The sequence below is a fragment of the Pimephales promelas genome, chromosome 12 (genome assembly GCF_988280905.1).
Source record: "Pimephales promelas chromosome 12, fPimPro1.hap1.1, whole genome shotgun sequence".
Taxonomy (NCBI): domain Eukaryota; kingdom Metazoa; phylum Chordata; class Actinopteri; order Cypriniformes; family Leuciscidae; genus Pimephales; species Pimephales promelas.
The window spans coordinates 467,501-486,257 of record NC_142780.1 but is presented as its reverse complement, the minus strand read 5'-3'; the positions used below and the strand labels follow the sequence as shown (position 1 = coordinate 486,257).

The 18,757-nt window shown below is 45.0% G+C and overlaps 1 protein-coding gene across 1 annotated transcript in view; it reads right to left on the bottom strand.

The window, feature by feature from the left end:
* Window positions 1-1,210: 1,210 nt before the first annotated feature.
* arhgef2b (Rho/Rac guanine nucleotide exchange factor 2b) overlaps window positions 1,211-18,757 on the bottom strand; it is a 29,419-nt gene continuing 11,872 nt past the window's right edge. Inside the window, exons 3-21 of the mRNA XM_039667299.2 lie at window positions 18,213-18,280; window positions 17,604-17,649; window positions 17,352-17,484; window positions 15,982-16,091; window positions 15,765-15,908; window positions 14,506-14,756; window positions 12,917-13,042; window positions 12,698-12,815; window positions 11,643-11,894; window positions 9,143-9,219; window positions 8,852-9,024; window positions 8,692-8,759; window positions 8,405-8,593; window positions 8,219-8,323; window positions 7,535-7,590; window positions 7,411-7,452; window positions 7,291-7,341; window positions 5,335-5,614; window positions 1,211-1,718 (exon numbers count right to left, since the gene is read on the bottom strand). Coding sequence (XP_039523233.2) covers window positions 1,666-1,718; window positions 5,335-5,614; window positions 7,291-7,341; window positions 7,411-7,452; window positions 7,535-7,590; window positions 8,219-8,323; window positions 8,405-8,593; window positions 8,692-8,759; window positions 8,852-9,024; window positions 9,143-9,219; window positions 11,643-11,894; window positions 12,698-12,815; window positions 12,917-13,042; window positions 14,506-14,756; window positions 15,765-15,908; window positions 15,982-16,091; window positions 17,352-17,484; window positions 17,604-17,649; window positions 18,213-18,280 — 2,342 coding nt within the window. The 3' untranslated portion in view covers window positions 1,211-1,665. The remainder of the gene's footprint in view (window positions 1,719-5,334; window positions 5,615-7,290; window positions 7,342-7,410; window positions 7,453-7,534; window positions 7,591-8,218; window positions 8,324-8,404; window positions 8,594-8,691; window positions 8,760-8,851; window positions 9,025-9,142; window positions 9,220-11,642; window positions 11,895-12,697; window positions 12,816-12,916; window positions 13,043-14,505; window positions 14,757-15,764; window positions 15,909-15,981; window positions 16,092-17,351; window positions 17,485-17,603; window positions 17,650-18,212; window positions 18,281-18,757) is intronic.

The following is an 18,757-nucleotide window of genomic DNA, read 5'->3' as shown; positions in this document are numbered from 1 at the left end:
GCGAGTGTGAGTGTGTGATTGAGTGTGTGATTGACAGCGAGTGTGAGTGTGTGATTGAGTGTGTGATTGACAGCGAGTGTGTGATTGAGTGTGTGATTGACAGCGAGTGTGAGTGTGTGATTGACAGCGAGTGTGAGTGTGTGGTTGAGTGTGTGATTGACAGTGAGTGTGAGTGTGTGATTGAGTGTGTGATTGACAGCGAGTGTGAGTGTGTGATTGAGTGTGTGATTGACAGCGAGTGTGAGTGTGTGATTGAGTGTGTGATTGACAGCGAGTGTGTGATTGAGTGTGTGATTGACAGCGAGTGTGAGTGTGTGATTGACAGCGAGTGTGAGTGTGTGGTTGAGTGTGTGATTGACAGTGAGTGTGAGTGTGTGATTGAGTGTGTGATTGACAGCGAGTGTGAGTGTGTGATTGACAGCGTGTGTGAGTGTGTGATTGAGTGTGTGATTGACAGCGAGTGTGAGTGTGTGATTGACAGCGTGTGTGAGTGTGTGATTGAGTGTGTGATTGACAGCGAGTGTGAGTGTGTGATTGACAGCGTGTGTGAGTGTGTGATTGAGTGTGTGATTGACAGTGAGTGTGTGATTGACAGTGAGTGTGAGTGTGTGATTGACAGTGAGTGTGAGTGTGTGATTGACAGCGAGTGTGTGATTGACAGTGAGTGTGTGATTGACAGCGAGTGTGTGACTGTGATTGACAGCGTGTGTGAGTGTGTGATTGAGTGTGTGATTGACAGCGAGTGTGAGTGTGTGACTGTGATTGACAGCGAGTGTGTGATTGACAGTGAGTGTGTGATTGAGTGTGTGACTGACAGCGAGTGTGAGTGTGTGACTGTGATTGACAGCGAGTGTGTGATTGACAGTGAGTGTGTGATTGAGTGTGTGACTGACAGCGAGTGTGAGTGTGTGACTGTGATTGACAGCGAGTGTAAGTGTGTGACTGTGATTGACAGCGAGTGTGTGATTGACAGTGAGTGTGTGATTGACAGTGAGTGTGAGTGTGTGATTGACAGCGAGTGTGTGATTGAGTGTGTGACTGACAGCGAGTGTGAGTGTGTGACTGTGATTGACAGCGAGTGTGTGATTGACAGCGAGTGTGTGATTGACAGCGAGTGTGTGATTGACAGCAAGTGTGTGATTGACAGTGAGTGTGTGTGATGGACAGTGAGTGTGTGTGATGGACAGTGAGTGTGTGTGACTGTGATTGATCCTATTGGTTGTCCAGCATTATTGGCAGAGCGATGGAAAAGAGATGATAATCCTCACCATAGCAGATATCCGTGGTTTTGACAGCGAGTGTGTGTGAGTGTGTGTGACTGTGATTGACAGCGAGTGTGAGACTGTGATTGACAGCGAGTGTGAGTGTGTGAGTGTGTGTGTGATTGAGTGTGTGATTGACAGCGAGTGTGAGTGTGTGATTGACAGCGAGTGTGAGTGTGTGATTGACAGCGAGTGTGAGTGTGTGATTGACAGCGAGTGTGAGTGTGTGACTGACAGCGAGTGTGAGTGTGTGACTGATTGACAGTGAGTGTGAGTGTGTGATTGAGTGTGTGATTGACAGCGAGTGTGAGTGTGTGATTGACAGCGAGTGTGAGATTGACAGCGAGTGTGAGTGTGTGATTGACAGTGAGTGTGAGTGTGTGATTGAGCGAGCGAGCTGATGTTAACTGTGAGCTTCGGTCCCACACTCGCTCTCCTCAGGAATATCCTGCAGATCTGAGAACATAAGCACAGGAAAACAACACCGGTCAATCAGTGCAGCTTTACTTGTTTGTTCTCAAGTTTGTTTATTATTCTCGATAGCTATGATTCACTCTAAAGTCTTTTGCAGAAAAAATGGAATAATCGCTGAAACATCTGTGAATAAAGCAGCGTTTTCATCGTAATCGTCACTCCCTGGGAAATTAATATGATTAATAACTGTTTCTGCAATCTTTCTCTTGTACCTCGAGCGTCACCATAAACGAGTGTGTGTCAAGCGTCACCATAAACGAGTGTGTGTCAAGCGTCACCATAAACGAGTGTGTGTCGAGCGTCACCATAAACGAGTGTGTGTCGAGCGTCACCATAAACGAGTTTGTGTCGAGCGTCACCATAAACGAGTGTGTGTCGAGCGTCACCATAAACGAGTGTGTGTCGGGCGTCATCATAAACGAGTGTGTGTCGAGCGTCACCATAAACGAGTGTGTGTCGAGCGTATAAACGAGTGTGTGTCGAGCGTATAAACGAGTGTGTGTCGGGCGTCACCATAAACGAGTGTGTGTCGAGCGTCACCATAAACGAGTGTGTGTCGAGCGTCATCATAAACGAGTGTGTCATCATAACGAGTGTGTGTCGAGCGTCACCATAAACGTCACCATAAACGAGTGTGTGTCGAGCGTCACCGTAAACGAGTGTGTGTCGAGCGTCACCATAAACGAGTGTGTGTCGAGCGTCACCATAAACGAGTGTGTGTCGAGCGTCACCATAAACGAGTGTGTGTCGAGCGTCATCATAAACGAGTGTGTCATCATAACGAGTGTGTGTCGAGCGTCACCATAAACGTCACCATAAACGAGTGTGTGTCGAGCGTCACCATAAACGAGTGTGTGTCGAGCGTCACCATAAACGAGTGTGTGTCGGGCGTCACCATAAACGAGTGTGTGTCGAGCATCACCATAAACGAGTGTGTGTCGAGCGTCACCATAAACGAGTGTGTGTCGGGCGTCACCATAAACGAGTGTGTGTCGAGCGTCACCATAAACGAGTGTGTGTCGAGCGTCATCATAAACGAGTGTGTGTCGGGCGTCACCATAAACGAGTGTGTGTCGAGCGTCACCATAAACGAGTGTGTGTCGGGCGTCACCATAAACGAGTGTGTGTCGAGCGTCACCATAAACTAGTGTGTGTCGAGCGTCACCATAAACGAGTGTGTGTCGGGCATCACCATAAACGAGTGTGTGTCGGGCATCACCATAAACGAGTGTGTGTCGAGCGTCACCATAAACAAATGTGTGTTGGGCGTCACCATAAACGAGTGTGTGTCGGGCGTCACCATAAACGAGTGTGTGTCGAGCGTCACCATAAACGAGTGTGTGTCGAGCGTCACCATAAACGAGTGTGTGTCGAGCGTCACCGTAAACGAGTGTGTGTCGAGCGTCACCATAAACGAGTGTGTGTCGAGCGTCACCATAAACGAGTGTGTGTCGAGCGTCACCATAAACGAGTGTGTGTCGAGCGTCATCATAAACGAGTGTGTCATCATAACGAGTGTGTGTCGAGCGTCACCATAAACGTCACCATAAACGAGTGTGTGTCGAGCGTCACCATAAACGAGTGTGTGTCGAGCGTCACCATAAACGAGTGTGTGTCGGGCGTCACCATAAACGAGTGTGTGTCGAGCGTCACCATAAACGAGTGTGTGTCGAGCGTCATCATAAACGAGTGTGTGTCGGGCGTCACCATAAACGAGTGTGTGTCGAGCATCACCATAAACGAGTGTGTGTCGAGCGTCACCATAAACGAGTGTGTGTCGGGCGTCACCATAAACGAGTGTGTGTCGAGCGTCACCATAAACGAGTGTGTGTCGAGCGTCATCATAAACGAGTGTGTGTCGGGCGTCACCATAAACGAGTGTGTGTCGAGCGTCACCATAAACGAGTGTGTGTCGGGCGTCACCATAAACGAGTGTGTGTCGAGCGTCACCATAAACGAGTGTGTGTCGGGCATCACCATAAACGAGTGTGTGTCGGGCATCACCATAAACGAGTGTGTGTCGAGCGTCACCATAAACGAGTGTGTATCGGGCGTCACCATAAACGAGTGTGTGTCGGGCGTCACCATAAACGAGTGTGTGTCGAGCGTCACCATAAACGAGTGTGTGTCGAGCGTCACCATAAACGAGTGTGTGTTGGGCGTCACCATAAACGAGTGTGTGTCGGGCGTCACCATAAACGAGTGTGTGTCGAGCGTCACCATAAACGAGTGTGTGTCGGGCGTCACCATAAACGAGTGTGTGTCGAGCGTCACCATAAACGAGTGTGTGTCGAGCGTCACCATAAACGAGTGTGTGTCGGGCGTCACCATAAACGAGTGTGTGTCGAGCGTCACCATAAACGAGTGTGTGTCGAGCGTCATCATAAACGAGTGTGTGTCGGGCGTCACCATAAACGAGTGTGTGTCGAGCGTCACCATAAACGAGTGTGTGTCGGGCGTCACCATAAACGAGTGTGTGTCGAGCGTCACCATAAACGAGTGTGTGTCGAGCGTCACCATAAACGAGTGTGTGTCGGGCATCACCATAAACGAGTGTGTGTCGGGCATCACCATAAACGAGTGTGTGTCGAGCGTCACCATAAACAAATGTGTGTTGCGCGTCACCGTAAACGAGTGTGTCGGGCGTCACCATAAACGAGTGTGTGTCGAGTCTCTGGCATTCGGACGCTGGTGTTCGGGAACACACTCGTGTGTGAGGGTTTTGCTGTGCATCGAGAGATTTATTCAGCAAATGTGTTTCCATCATAGTTTATGTGCATGTCTTCTAATCAGATAAATGATCTGCCTACGTTATTTATGCGCATTATTAGAGTCTATGCACATCTTGGCTTTTCCATTCAGCATTTTTATGCAATATCCCCGAAAAAAGCATGAAAATATGTGGATGGAAACATGCCTACTGATAGTTTGCAAAAATAAATTATATAAACTGTGTATCTAATGCTATAATCTCATGTCACCGTTCATGTGAAGCATTAGGGGTGTGTGATATGTATTGTCTTTGATCATATCTGAGAAAGGGATTCCTAAACATGTTTTCAACTCATGAATCCCGTTGCAGTTCCTCCACAGACCACTAGGCGTTGGCAAACCGCAGTTTGGGAAGCTTGATGTTGTGCATCATGTGCTGGTCTTTCCATGGTTTATAATTGAAAGACATGGATGTTTAATTGAATGAAAAATTAAGCGCATAAGTAGGGTTGGGTATCCTTTGAATTTGAAGTATTCTGATTCTGATTCTTGTAGATTTCAATAAGGTAAAAAAAAAAAAACTTAGATATCATTCACATTTAGTTTTATTGCAAAACATTTAATTGTAGCTGAATATCATGACCAGAAATCATCAGGCTGAAGAACACTTACTCAAGGAGCGTTTGCCTGTGGTTTAAAAACACCATAGAAGAACAACTAGCCTAACTAATAGAAATGTTATTAAGGAAAAGTAAACACTCAGTCTAATAAAAACTTAGCAATCGCAACGAATAGACACAACTGAACAAAGATACGATAGAAATAAATAGTGTTTTTACGATTTTCAGGTATCAGAAACCGGAATCAAATGTAAAGTAACACTGACTGTCCGCTCGAGGAGGCATGGCCTTCTTGCCGTCGTCCGCCGGGTCCGACTGATCCACTGTGTCCTGGGCTTTCTTCGGCTCCTGTTTCTGAACCGGCGCTCCGTTGCTCGTCTGGTTCTGGGCGGCCCGGAGTCGCATCACTTCTCCTTGCAGGAGGTTGTATTTGCGCTGTAGCTCGGTCATCTCGGGCCCGGCCGGCTCTAGCAGAGGCTCATGGGACACGCTCGAGTCCTTCTGTATGTACACCTCCAGGAACGAGTCCTGCCGGATCACCGCAGCCTACACACACAGCGAGAGTGTTTGATAAAGATGCTTCGCCACCGTCTCGTAATCAAACAAATGTGTTTTACGCTTCTCATAATGACTTTATAATACTGTTCCTTCTTTAACTCTTTCCCCGCCAGCGTTTTAAAAAAAAGTTGCCAGCCACCGCCAGGGTTTTTGACGATTTTCGCTAAATTTTAATGCCCCGCTGAATATTTTCTTCCATGAATATATGAAGATGATGTATATAAAAATAAAGATCTGAGCCTCTGCTTTTAGGCAAAAAAAACGTTTTTATTTTATCTTCATCTGTTCTTTTTTTATTGCCTCTTGAACAGAGGTAGGTTTTGTCAAAAACACAACATTTTGGACAAAAAACTGAGAAAAAGGTGTTTTTATCAAACAAGTGCATTTAAAAGCAGAATACATTCAGATGTTGTTTCCTTCATATATAAAACTTTCCAAAATAAATTAAAAACATAAAATAAATGTAAAATATATCAAATTTCCCAGGATGTAAGGGAAATGTAACTTTTGCAATAAAACTTCTGCCTCTGCCTCTCTGTGTTCTACCTGTGAATAATGAATAATTGGAATTACAATAAACAGGCCTAGACACACACACACACACACACACACACACACACAAATACATATTACAATGTGGTAAATGTGCACAAAGAGAGAAATTATTTGACAATTACACCTTCATATTTAGACAGCCACACATAAATGCCTGCACACACACATAAATATTATAGTGTCATAATATTATACGATCTATCTGCGGCACGTCCATGGCTAGAACTTTCTGTGACAACATGTGCATCTCTCTCACTGACCACTTCGTCCCGATCAGATTCAGAATTATCAAATAAAGAGTGATCGGACTCCGAGTCCATTAACCTCCAGTACTTCAGCCATATACCTCTGCATTGTCTGTCTGATACATTCTCACTACTCCACTGTTTGAGACGATTGCAATCTGTTTCTCTGATCAAAGAGTTGCGCACTCATTCAGGACATGCGCGCGGGTCTCCCTTACCGTATACCACCTAAAACACGGATACCCGGAAAATTCCGTGTTTGGCGGTGATGCGTTTTTTCATTAAACACGGAAAATTCCGTGTTTGGCGGGGAAAGAGTTAAAGGGTTATTTCACCCAAACATATAAACTCTGTCAGTAATGACTCTCCCTCATGTTGTTCAACCCCGTACGACTTTTGTTCGTCTTCGGGACACAAATTAACATATTTGTGCTTAAATCTGAGAGCTGGATCACTCCTCCATAGGCTTCTACTGTAATTGAAACTTGCCGGCCCAGAAAGTTAGTAAAGACATCGTTAAAATAGTCCGAGTGACAACAGTGGATCAACCTTAAGATTATCAAGCGACAAGAATACTTTCTGTGCGCAAAAAACAAACAAAAATAACGACTTTATTCAACTCTTCATCTCCTTCTCTGTGGGCCGTGAGATTTCTGTGTCCTACAAGAACACTTTTTGTGTAATTAGTACTAATTACAGACAGAATTCCCATTTTTGGGTGAATAAACGTTTTATGAGTAACGCACTATTATTAACATTATCGCAACTACTATTAACTAACAAGAAACTCTGATTAATGAATGAGTCAGTAACAGCGCTCAGCTGAATGTGGAAGTTCACTATTAGATGTTAATAAGCACTGACCTGTAGAGCGTGTAGTTGAGTGCTGAGGTTCACCAGTCTCTGACACACCTCCTGAAACACAAACACTCAGTCATCTCTGCTCTCATCTTCACACACACACCTCGCTTCCTGAAGACGTACCTCGCTGAAAGTCCTGTCCTGCAGCTGGTTCCCATTCCTGTCCTGTGAGAGCCATTAAACATCAATCAATCCAGTATGCACTGCGACATCCACTCAAGTCTCCTGTAATGTGTCAAACCCTCACCTTGTTAGATGGACCGTTTACTTCATGAGTCCCGTTCACTGATATCGTTCCTTCAGCTGAAAATATGAGAGATGGAGAAGTCTTAATATCTTCGGTGTGTGTGACATGCACACCACTGGAGAGAATATAATCCAATATAAACAAAACAAGATTTGGACACATTACTACGTCATTTTATTACTTACTTTTTATAAATAGATATATTTTTTTATTGATTAAATAATCTGATAATTGTGGTTTGGGCCTGACTTTCCATTCTACTGTAGTGTTCAATGTTATTATTACTCATTTTAGTCCAGAAACTGAAACAAGGAAGTAGTATCACTCGCAATATTCCTCATTATAATAATTCATGCGCAGAATAAAGGGGCGGGGCCTGGTTGAGTTAGCTAGTAGTGTGTTAAACTGGCGTTTATGGAAAGGGGCGGGACATTTCCCAAACACACTCGACCAATCACACTGCTGACCAATCAGAGCACAGTGTGCTTATCAGGAGGAGGGGCTTCATAGAGACAGGAAGTAAACAGAGCGTTCTTGACAGACTGGGAAGAGAGGAGCCGCAACAATGGAGAATATGAGGAGAATAATCAACATTCAAGCAGGAAAACCTGTTCTAGGAGAGCCTGAAACACATCGAGACTGTGTTAGAGGGCAGAATAGGTCTGCTAAAGATGAACAAGGTACCTGTTGTTTTGGAGGTGAATTGTACCTCTGTGGGTTCACCATTGAGTCTGCAGGACTGTGGCCGGTCAATGCATGAAGCCAACAGCACTTCACTCAGCCTGTCCACTGAAGGGTGACATAAAGAAGAGAGCAGTCTTAATGTCTTCATTGCTAAGCTGTGTATTCTCTGAGCTCTCCTCTGCTTACCCTCAACAATGGCTTGATTCAGCAGCCGCTCCGCCTGAGGAGCCGAGGGAGTCTCTGCTCTGAATATATTCCTGGAGTTTGTGGGAACGGTAACAGTGTGACCTCCGGTGACCTCAGCCAAGTCAGAGAAGAGCGTCACGCGCTCCTGTAACAGCTCCAGAACCTCACGGTCCTTCTGCTGGATATCAGCTAGACACAGAGAGAGAGAGCAATGAAATGAATCTGAGCGGTCTGACGACAGACACAGACGAGTGCTGGGAAATAAACCAAGTTTAGTTGATACAAACCTCTGAGTCTGCGCAGCAAAGCTTTGTCCTCAGTCTCAATCAGAGGGAAATCCTCTCGTGAAGGACAGCTGTAGAAGAGAACAGAGAGCAGCAGATGAGGCGTTTGGCGGGGACTGTGTAGAGATATATCTTGGTTGAGGAGTTGTGAGTTGACTCTGACTTGCTCACTGTCTGCTGAATGATCTTCATCCAGGTGTTTCTGTCTTCTTTGGAGGCGGCGTGGAGCTCGTACATCTCTGGAGGCGTGGAGTGGCTGATGAGGAACATTCCTCGCTCCTGATTGGCTATATGTCTCACAATCAGGTTCTGAAGGCACAGCACTGATGGCTTGTCCTGTGAAGCCCGCGAGATTTGGTCAGCTTGATTTTGATGTAGGATGATGCAGGTCATGACATAAATGATGCGTTGTTAGAATCCATTGATAGCCAGCCAATGGAAAGCTGTGACTCACCAGACAGGGGAAAATAAACTTCTGGTCTTTTTCTTGCATGAACACCAGGATGTCCGTCATTAACAAAACTTGCACATCTATACAGATAAAATCACAGAGTTACTGATTAACCTATCTGGATCCCAACGATTTCACTCACAGCCATGTTCTTCAGGATAAATGAATGTTCTCATAGACACTGTTTATTCTGTTATTGTGCTCCCAGTCATGTTTATTTTCACACATCCTCAAATTGAGCTCATACATATGTGCATAGACAGTAAAAGAAATGGACAGAGCGATCTCATTGGCACTCCATTGAGACGATTGAAGCCCGTTTTTGGCGATTTTTTAGCACTTCCGTCCCTGACGCGCAGACTCAAACAGAGCTTGACTACGTAGATGTGACGTGAGTGACCCGTCTGTCTTCTAGTGCTGTGGCATTAGAAATCTGAATCATTCCCTTCCGAAACATGCAGAGGTGGAGAGTGTCAGTAGGAGCTATCATGAGCGAGGAGAAGGAGACAATTTTGCTAGGTATTCTGATTAATTATTTTGTCATTTTGCCTCCATGTTTCCCTGATCGTGGTCATTGGGAATGCTAACGCATGTGAAGTTCTGCTACAAGATGTCAGCTCCCGCAAGGCTTCAACTTCCGGTCGATGGATTACCACCTTGCATATGTGTGCCGATGGTATAACAGTAATAATGGCACCTTTGAGTCTGCCGTACGATGGTATAACAGTAATAATGGCACCTTTGAGTCTGCCGGACGATGGTATAACAGTTATAATGGCACCTTTGAGTCAGCCGGACGATGGTATAACAGTAATAATGGCACCTTTGAGTCTGACAGACGATGGTATAACAGTAATAATGGCACCTTTGAGTCAGCCGGACGATGGTATAACAGTAATAATGGCACCTTTGAGTCAGCCGGACGATGGTATAACAGTAATAATGGCACCTTTGAGTCAGCCGGACGATGGTATAACAGTAATAATGGCACCTTTGAGTCTGACAGACGATGATATAACAGTAATAATGGCACCTTTGAGTCTGACGGACGATGGTATAACAGTAATAATGGCACTTTTGAGTCTGCCGGACGATGGTATAACAGTAATAATGGCACCTTTGAGCCTGCCGGACGATGGTATAACAGTAATAATGGCACCTTTGAGTCTGCCGGACGATGGTATAACAGTAATAATGGCACCTTTGAGCCTGCCGGACGATGGTATAACAGTAATAATGGCACCTTTGAGTCTGCCGGACGATGGTATAACAGTAATAATGGCACCTTTGAGTCTGCTGGACGATGGTATAACAGTAATAATGGCACCTTTGAGTCTGCCGGACGATGGTATAACAGTAATAATGGCACCTTTGAGTCTGCTGGACGATGGTATAACAGTAATAATGGCACCTTTGAGTCTGCTGGACGATGGTATAACAGTAATAATGGCACCTTTGAGTCTGCTGGACGATGGTATAACAGTAATAATGACACCTTTGAGCCTGCCGGACGATGGTATAACAGTAATAATGACACCTTTGAGTCTGCCGGACGATGGTATAACAGTAATAATGGCACCTTTGAGTCTGCTGGACGATGGTATAACAGTAATAATGGCACCTTTGAGTCTGCTGGACGATGGTATAACAGTAATAATGGCACCTTTGAGTCTGCCGGACGATGGTATAACAGTAATAATGGCACCTTTGAGTCTGCCGGACGATGGTATAACAGTAATAATGGCACCTTTGAGTCTGCTGGACGATGGTATAACAGTAATAATGGCACCTTTGAGTCAGTCGGACGATGGTATAACAGTAATAATGGCACCTTTGAGTCTGCCGGACGATGGTATAACAGTAATAATGGCACCTTTGAGTCTGATGGACGATGGTATAACAGTAATAATGACACCTTTGAGTCTGATGGACGATGGTATAACAGTAATAATGGCACCTTTGAGTCTGCTGGACGATGGTATAACAGTAATAATGGCACCTTTGAGTCTGCTGGACGATGGTATAACAGTAATAATGGCACCTTTGAGTCTGCCGGACGATGGTATAACAGTAATAATGGCACCTTTGAGTCTGCTGGACGATGGTATAACAGTAATAATGGCACCTTTGAGTCAGCCGGACGATGGTATAACAGTAATAATGGCACCTTTGAGTCTGCCGGACGATGGTATAACAGTAATAATGGCACCTTTGAGTCTGATGGACGATGGTATAACAGTAATAATGACACCTTTGAGTCTGATGGACGATGGTATAACAGTAATAATGGCACCTTTGAGTCTGCTGGACGATGGTATAACAGTAATAATGGCACCTTTGAGTCTGCTGGACGATGGTATAACAGTAATAATGGCACCTTTGAGTCTGATGGACGATGGTATAACAGTAATAATGGCACCTTTGAGTCTGCCGGACGATGGTATAACAGTAATAATGGCACCTTTGTGTCTGCCGGACGATGGTATAACAGTAATAATGGCACCTTTGAGTCTGGATCCCTGCGCAGTCTTCCACAGCAGCGATCCCTCATGAATGAGCCCGCGCCGCAGAAGCTCTCCTCCACGAAACACTCCTCCACCCTTCACTTTAGTCTCGGCCCGCGGGTCCAGACGCGTCTGGATCTCCTGCAGACGCTGAGCTCGCTCTAACTCCTGAACCTGCTGATCCACCGAACACAACAGCTCCCGGATCAGAGCCAGAGACTGAGCCAGAGACTTACTCTCCTCTTCACTCCCTGTCAAACCAAATACAGTGTGTTCTCAGATCAGTGAGGGAAACACAGGGCCATTTACAGTCGATGAGGAGCTCAGGCCCTCGTTCTCTATCCCTTAGGGTTTATTAGGGTTGGGTATCGGTTAAATTTTAACAATTCCGATTTCAATTTTGCTTATCGATTCCGATTCTTATTGATTCTTAATTTCAATTCCGAAAAGTACAAAAGTAAGTACACTTACACAAGGAGCGTTTGCCTGTGGTTTAAAAACACCATAGAAGAGCAACTAGCCTAACTAATATAGAAATGTAGATTATTATTAAAGACCATACACTCTTAAAAAAAACTAATAAAAATTCGTAAAACAGACTGAACAACTGAACAAATGAATAAATAAACAAAGTTTTAATATTTTCAGGTACAGAGACTAATCAAATGTAAAATAACACTGTACTTTATACATATAATATATATTACAAATATAGTTACAAAAGTTATTCAGTGAAGAATGAGTGAATTTTCTCTTTGTCTTGTGTTGTGTGATTATAAAGACGGCAGGAATATTAGTGCTGTCAGTTTAAGAGCTACACGGGTCCAGTACACTGATACACACGCCTGCAACACTGAAAACTGAGTCTCTCGCACTTGAAATGTCATATTGAAATGCTCACAAAGGAATCGATATGAGGAATTGAAATATGAAATTTTACATTTTTATAACAAGTATCCGATTCCAGAATTGAAAAGATTTTGATTCCCAACCCTAGTGTTGATGCTGAACTGTTGGCCATGATGCACATTATGACGCTGACATGTAGTCTGACCTTTAGTGTTGTCCAGTATGCGCTGGATGAGCACGGGGTATTTAGTGATGCGCTGCGTGACCAGTAAGATGCACTCCTGCACTCCGTGGCGGCGCAGTAGAGAACCTCTGCTCACACGCTTCACAGGACAGCAGAGCAGACGTTAGAAACCAAATATATTTCATTAAATACACTCCACACACAAAAATAAGCGAGCCGGACGCATGTGTGTTCTCTCACCCGTATGAACTGCTGGAAGCGCTTGTCCCGGGCCAGCAGCTCCTTGTAGAGTTTCACTGCTTTCAGGTGCCGACTGCAGAACTCAACATAACACTTCCTCATCTCTTCTGCGTTCTGACCTGAGAACTGATGCACACGACACACACACACACTCATGTCAGAACACAGACCCATCTGAACTGAGCCCTGGTCAGTTGTTACTGCACACTGTGCCTGTTTGGTGGTCTTAGAATGATCCTAAGAATCCTTAGTGCCCTCCAAAATGCATTTCCAAACTCACCTGATATTTATATCACAGAAATCCTAAAATCATGTTTTCCAATATCTTACTTTCGTACTGACGACTAGAATAGTTGATTCTAAATGATTCCAAGAAGAGTCTGCCAAATGTATAAATGTAAATAGCAGTTATTGATGAGGGATTTGTGTGTTTTGTTTTGTTGTTACCCACTTCATCTGAACCACACGTGTGTAGTCTGTGAAGTTCTTTCACTAGATGCTTGTGGTTATGCATACTTTACTGTCTTTGGGTTCAGCACGCATCATGGGACCCAATATATACGGTCTTGTTTTAACCGCTGGACATGCAGAACTTCTCTGTGAGCAGAAGTGTACTTTATATCGAGACACAGATAAGGTGCATGTCTTGTCCTGCAGTCAGATGAGTGGCGATTAAAGTGTTCGAGACGCGCTTTCCTCAAAATGTGGAAGAATGAGTGCCGGTGTTGTGCCGGATTCTGACCCTTGCCAGACTATTACCCCCCTAAATCCCCCAGTATGGGTAGGATTAGGTGTGGGGGAGGGGTTGGGATTAGATATTGGGGTGGGGAGATGTGGGGAGGAGTTATGATTAGGGGTGGAGTTAGAATTAGGTGTGGGAGGGGTTATAATTAAGGATGGAGTTAAGAATGGGGGTGGAGTCAGGATTAGGTGTGGCGAGGAGTTATGATTAGGGGTGGAGTTAAGAATGGGGGTGGAGTTAGGATTAGGTGTGGGAGGAGTTGTTATTAGATATGGGGTGGAGTTAGGGTTAGCTGTGGGAGGAGTTATGATTAGATAAGGGGTGGAGTTAGGATTAGGTGTGGGAGGAGTTATGATTAGATATGGGGGTGGGGTTATGATTAGGTGTGGGAGGGGTTATGATTAGATATGGGGTGGAGTTAGGATTAGGTGTGGGAGGAGTTATGATTAGATATGGAGGTGGAGTTAGGATTAGGTGTGGGAGGAGTTATGATTAGATATGGGGTGGAGTTAGGATTAGGTGTGGGAGGAGTTATGATTAGATATGGAGGTGGAGTTAGGATTAGGTGTGGGAGGGGTTATGTTTAGATATGGGGGTGGGGTTATGATTAGGTTGGTTAGGCAATATTGAGTTTTTAATTAAAGACAGGCACATTTTTTCAGTAAACGACAGGTTTGTTTGTTTTTCCCTGCTGTAATGAAAACCAAACCTTGACTTCAAAACTGAGGAACTAGAGCTGCACAATTCTGGATAAATACATTTTAAAAAGATCTACTAAAGGTTCTGACAATGTGTTCAAAACATCTGTGTGTTGGTTGCAGCCCTGACTGGTGAGTGAGCAGGTCACCTGGTCCACCAGTATGTCTCCCAGCCGCTGTATGGTGAAGTTGCGAGTGCTACTGGGAGCCAGGCTGTGGTTCCTCCTCTGCAGGAGCTGGCTCAGGAAGCTGGAGTGGATGGACAGGAGCTGGTCCAGGCAGGGGAAGATGGCGTTCACTACACCCGTCTCCATCAGCACCTCCTCCATCATGCCTCTGCGGAACACCCCGTCCATGATGCGCAGCGTCCGCACGTGGTTCAGCTCCGTCTGGATCAGCTCTGCACAACACAGGACACACACCGATGAGGGCGGCTGCTGTTCTCTATAGGCGGAGCGAGGGCTCGCGCGACTCCAGGACTGTGCTTTAGAGTCTCGGCGTCCAGTGATTATGAAAACATGACGCTGCATGATCCTGTCTTTTAAAGGTGCAGTGTGTAATATTTATGAGGATCTGTTGACAGATATGCAATATCATATACATAACTGTTAGAAAGATCATAATGAAGCGCTGTGTGTTTATTAGCTCAGAATGAGGCGTACACACACCGCGAGTTCATCCACATGTTTCTACGGTGGCCCTGAATGGACAAACGCGTTTGCTCACTATGTTGTTCTTCGTGATCAGAAGCTGCTAAAGTCCGCGAATAAAACACTGACACAATGATGAACAAGTCACAATATTATTCACAATAACATCGTTTTACTGATGATGAAGTAAATATTCTTCATTTATCTTTGTAAAGAAACCTCATTGCTTAACCGTCTACTCTCTGCAGTCTCAGACGATGACATCACTTCCTGTCAGCCACTGTAACTTCTGTTGGGTGCAGTTCTCAAACTCACCACTAGAGCCGCTAGATATCCCACACCGCGCCTTTACTATGAGAAACAGCTGAATAACTAAGAGACGCCAGTGCTCGTGCGTTAGAAGATGTCAGATGTGGATCCCAGTGTCGATCCGGATCCGGCCCACGTCCGGTAAGCGCTGAGTCCACACGTGCCGGATGTGGGCCGGATCTGGGCCGGCACTGTGTTCCGGTCTGGGCTGTGAAAAGTTTGTGTATTTCGATGTTTTTCAGATTTGAAGATGATGGTTACAACCCATTTAGATGACAAATTACACCTTAAATGTACATTTACTCCACACTTTCACTGGTTTTCCTCGCTTGAGTGGAGCAGAAATAACTCCCGACCCGAGCCGAGGAAGACTGAAGACTGAACACACGCAGTGCATACATCAAACCCAGGGCAGAACCGCCAGCGCCCCGGAGTCGGCAGACTCTCACCGTAAATGACGTCTTGCCTCTTGATGACGTCTTTGCGCTGCGACTGCAGGTACGAGGAGTCCACGGCCATACTCCAGGAGTCCACCTCGAAGTCCTTCCCGTCCCGCTCCAGCTCCTCCAGCAACGAGGCGTAGTACAGCTCTCCTGCGGACACCAGTGTGTGTGTGAGGACTACAGGTGTGTACAGGTGCGTGTGTGTGTGTGTGTGGAGCTGCACCTTCATCGTTGAGGGACTCCATGGACATGGCTCTGTTCCTGAAGTTCAGCGAGTCTGTGGAGTGAGAGAGGATCCGCCTCAGGCCGAGCGGAGAGTCGTCACTCAGACTTCTGTGGGACACACACACACACACACACACACACACACACACACACGTTAGAGCTAAGGCTTCACAAAACATGCGCACAGTTAATAATAGGCCAAGCACCACACACTCTTAAAGGGGTCATGAACTGTTTTTTTAAATTGTATTATATTGTTGTCTGAGGTCAACTTATGACGTTCACTTGGTTTTTGCATTAAAAACATCAGAATGAATCAGTAATCGCTATTTTCTACCCTAGCTTTGAGACCAGCTGAATAACGCTGGGTTTTTATGGGCGTCTCGCACTGAAGACTTGGAAGTAAACGCCCACTGCTGTGAGTGGAGAACAGTTTTGCATATTATAATGAGTTTCGACTCACCCGTCGGTGTACGTGGGGGAAATTGTTTTGAAAATGTCCAATGTTGTAAAATGGCGACGGGAATGATTGGCCCATACATGTTGGACCCAGAGTCCGTGTGTTGCACCATTCCTGTCAGATCCAATATAGACGGCACTGCACCGTTCTTTACTCTTAATCGCTCTGCAGATCCAGTCTTGATTACAAGACAATCCTCAGTGAAATGAAGCGAACAGACGGACGATGTTTTACCTCATCAGCTGGAACGTCATTATAAATAAAGTTTATACATGCAGTCCTATTGGAATCCAAAGGAAGTAGGCATCTATGTTATTTAGCTATGCGTGCAATGCGAGAATCGTTGGGCGGGGCTAAGTCGGCCGTAGGCGTTGATCTTCTTCTGCGGGGGTGGGGCTTTAACCTCTTTGTCGTCATAGTTTCCCACTTTGATAAACGAGTCGTTTGCAGAGGCTGGTGTCAATAAAAGCTTTTATTGGACTAACGAGGACGTTTTCAGTTCTGAAACTTACAGGATATTCTTATAATATGATGACCTCTTAGATGTTTGATTTCTCAGTTAAAGCACACACTCCAGTGATCTGTGCTATCATCACGGAGAGATGCTGGAAAAATCACGGTCAACACGAAAGCAAGACTGAAGCCAAACTATTTTGTGTTTTACTGTAAGTATGTGGTTATGAATACATCATTACAGTCTGACAAACCCATAACTTGACCTTTGACCTTTTATAGGCCTATTCTCCAGCCCTGATTGGTGAGGCTCTGATTAGTAGGCCGAGAATGAGTGTGTGTTTGTGCAGATCTGCTGTTTGAGTGTCAGGCTTCAGAAATTGTGTGACGAGTGAGGATGTGTGTGAGCAGTTGAAGAGCACAGTAACACACACACACACACAAACACTGGTTACCCCGCGATGTTGTTGGTGGAGACGCTCTTGTTGAGGGCGAGCGTGGAGCGACCCCTGCGCGCGCCGAGGAAGGACTGGCGGAGCGTCTCGGAGGCGTAGATGGCGGAGCTCGGCCGCTCCTTCAGGATCGGGTCTGCCGGGAGAGGATCACACACACGCTTGACCAGCACACACACACACTTCACAGTTCTGCTATTATTATTACGGGTTAGTCAGTCATGAGGAAGAACAGTGTGTGTGTTGGGGACTCACTCTTGCTGCGCAGCGCCACCGTGTGGAGAGTCGCCAGCCGCTGTTGCTGTGTCAGAGAACACACACACACACACACAGAACACACACTTTCAACAACTCAGAAAACAGCCAACACAATAGAAATGCACAATGTCCTAAACTTTGTTCTCTCAACATTTGCCTCTGAATCGTATCGCTGGTGAATGAGCGTCGTGCATTAATAATAATAATAATAATAATAATAATAATGCAAAATCTTATATTTAAAACATTTTCTGGGAAAGTTTGACCGATTGCTGCGTATGAAGTGACATGATCTACATGTGTTATATTGAACCTGTGGGCGTCAGGATGTTATTAGTTAGACGATGAATCAGTCTGTATTATTATTATTCCATATGCACATATGATTTATTGACAAAAAATGTTGATATTAGATTTGTCGAAACACCTGATCTACCCATCCCCATCTATACAGTAAATATAGGCACATATTGTTCAATACATGAAAAGCGGCAATTCCTTAATATTCAATTTATTGTAATATATGAACATAATATATGACTCTGTATATGTTGAAATACACTGTGCTGCATTGATGACTGATGTGTGTGTGTGTGTGTGTCGCACCTTCTGCTTCATCTTGGCACAGTTGGCCAGTGTGTCTCGGCAGCGGTTGTGTATCGTCACGTTGCAGGCTGAGGAGACACGACACACTGATTATTAATCATCATCAAACACACACACACTCCAGCAGAAGCGGACAATATCTCCAACACAGGACACATCCGATCAGACACAACTGAGACTGCTGAAGACACCACAGTTATTGGCCTCATCACTGACAATCATAGACATATACACTAGACGTCACCTTGGGGTTCTAAGCATGCGTCAAAACCGCCGCCATCTTGGAACAGGGGTCTTGTCATAGGAAGTAGCTAGGTAACGCTGCTATCTCTGCTTTTACTTCGAATTCATTGATGGTGGCGGACTTTTGTGCAGCGTATGATGTTCACGGATGAAATCTGAACTAGGAAGAATGTTTTTTAAAAACATTTCTTTTTGGAATCAATGATAAATACATGTCTGACCGTTGGAACAAACAAAAAAAACAAGAAAAATCGCATTCATGATGATTTATGATGATTTTATTTGCGTTAGACCTGTGTCTA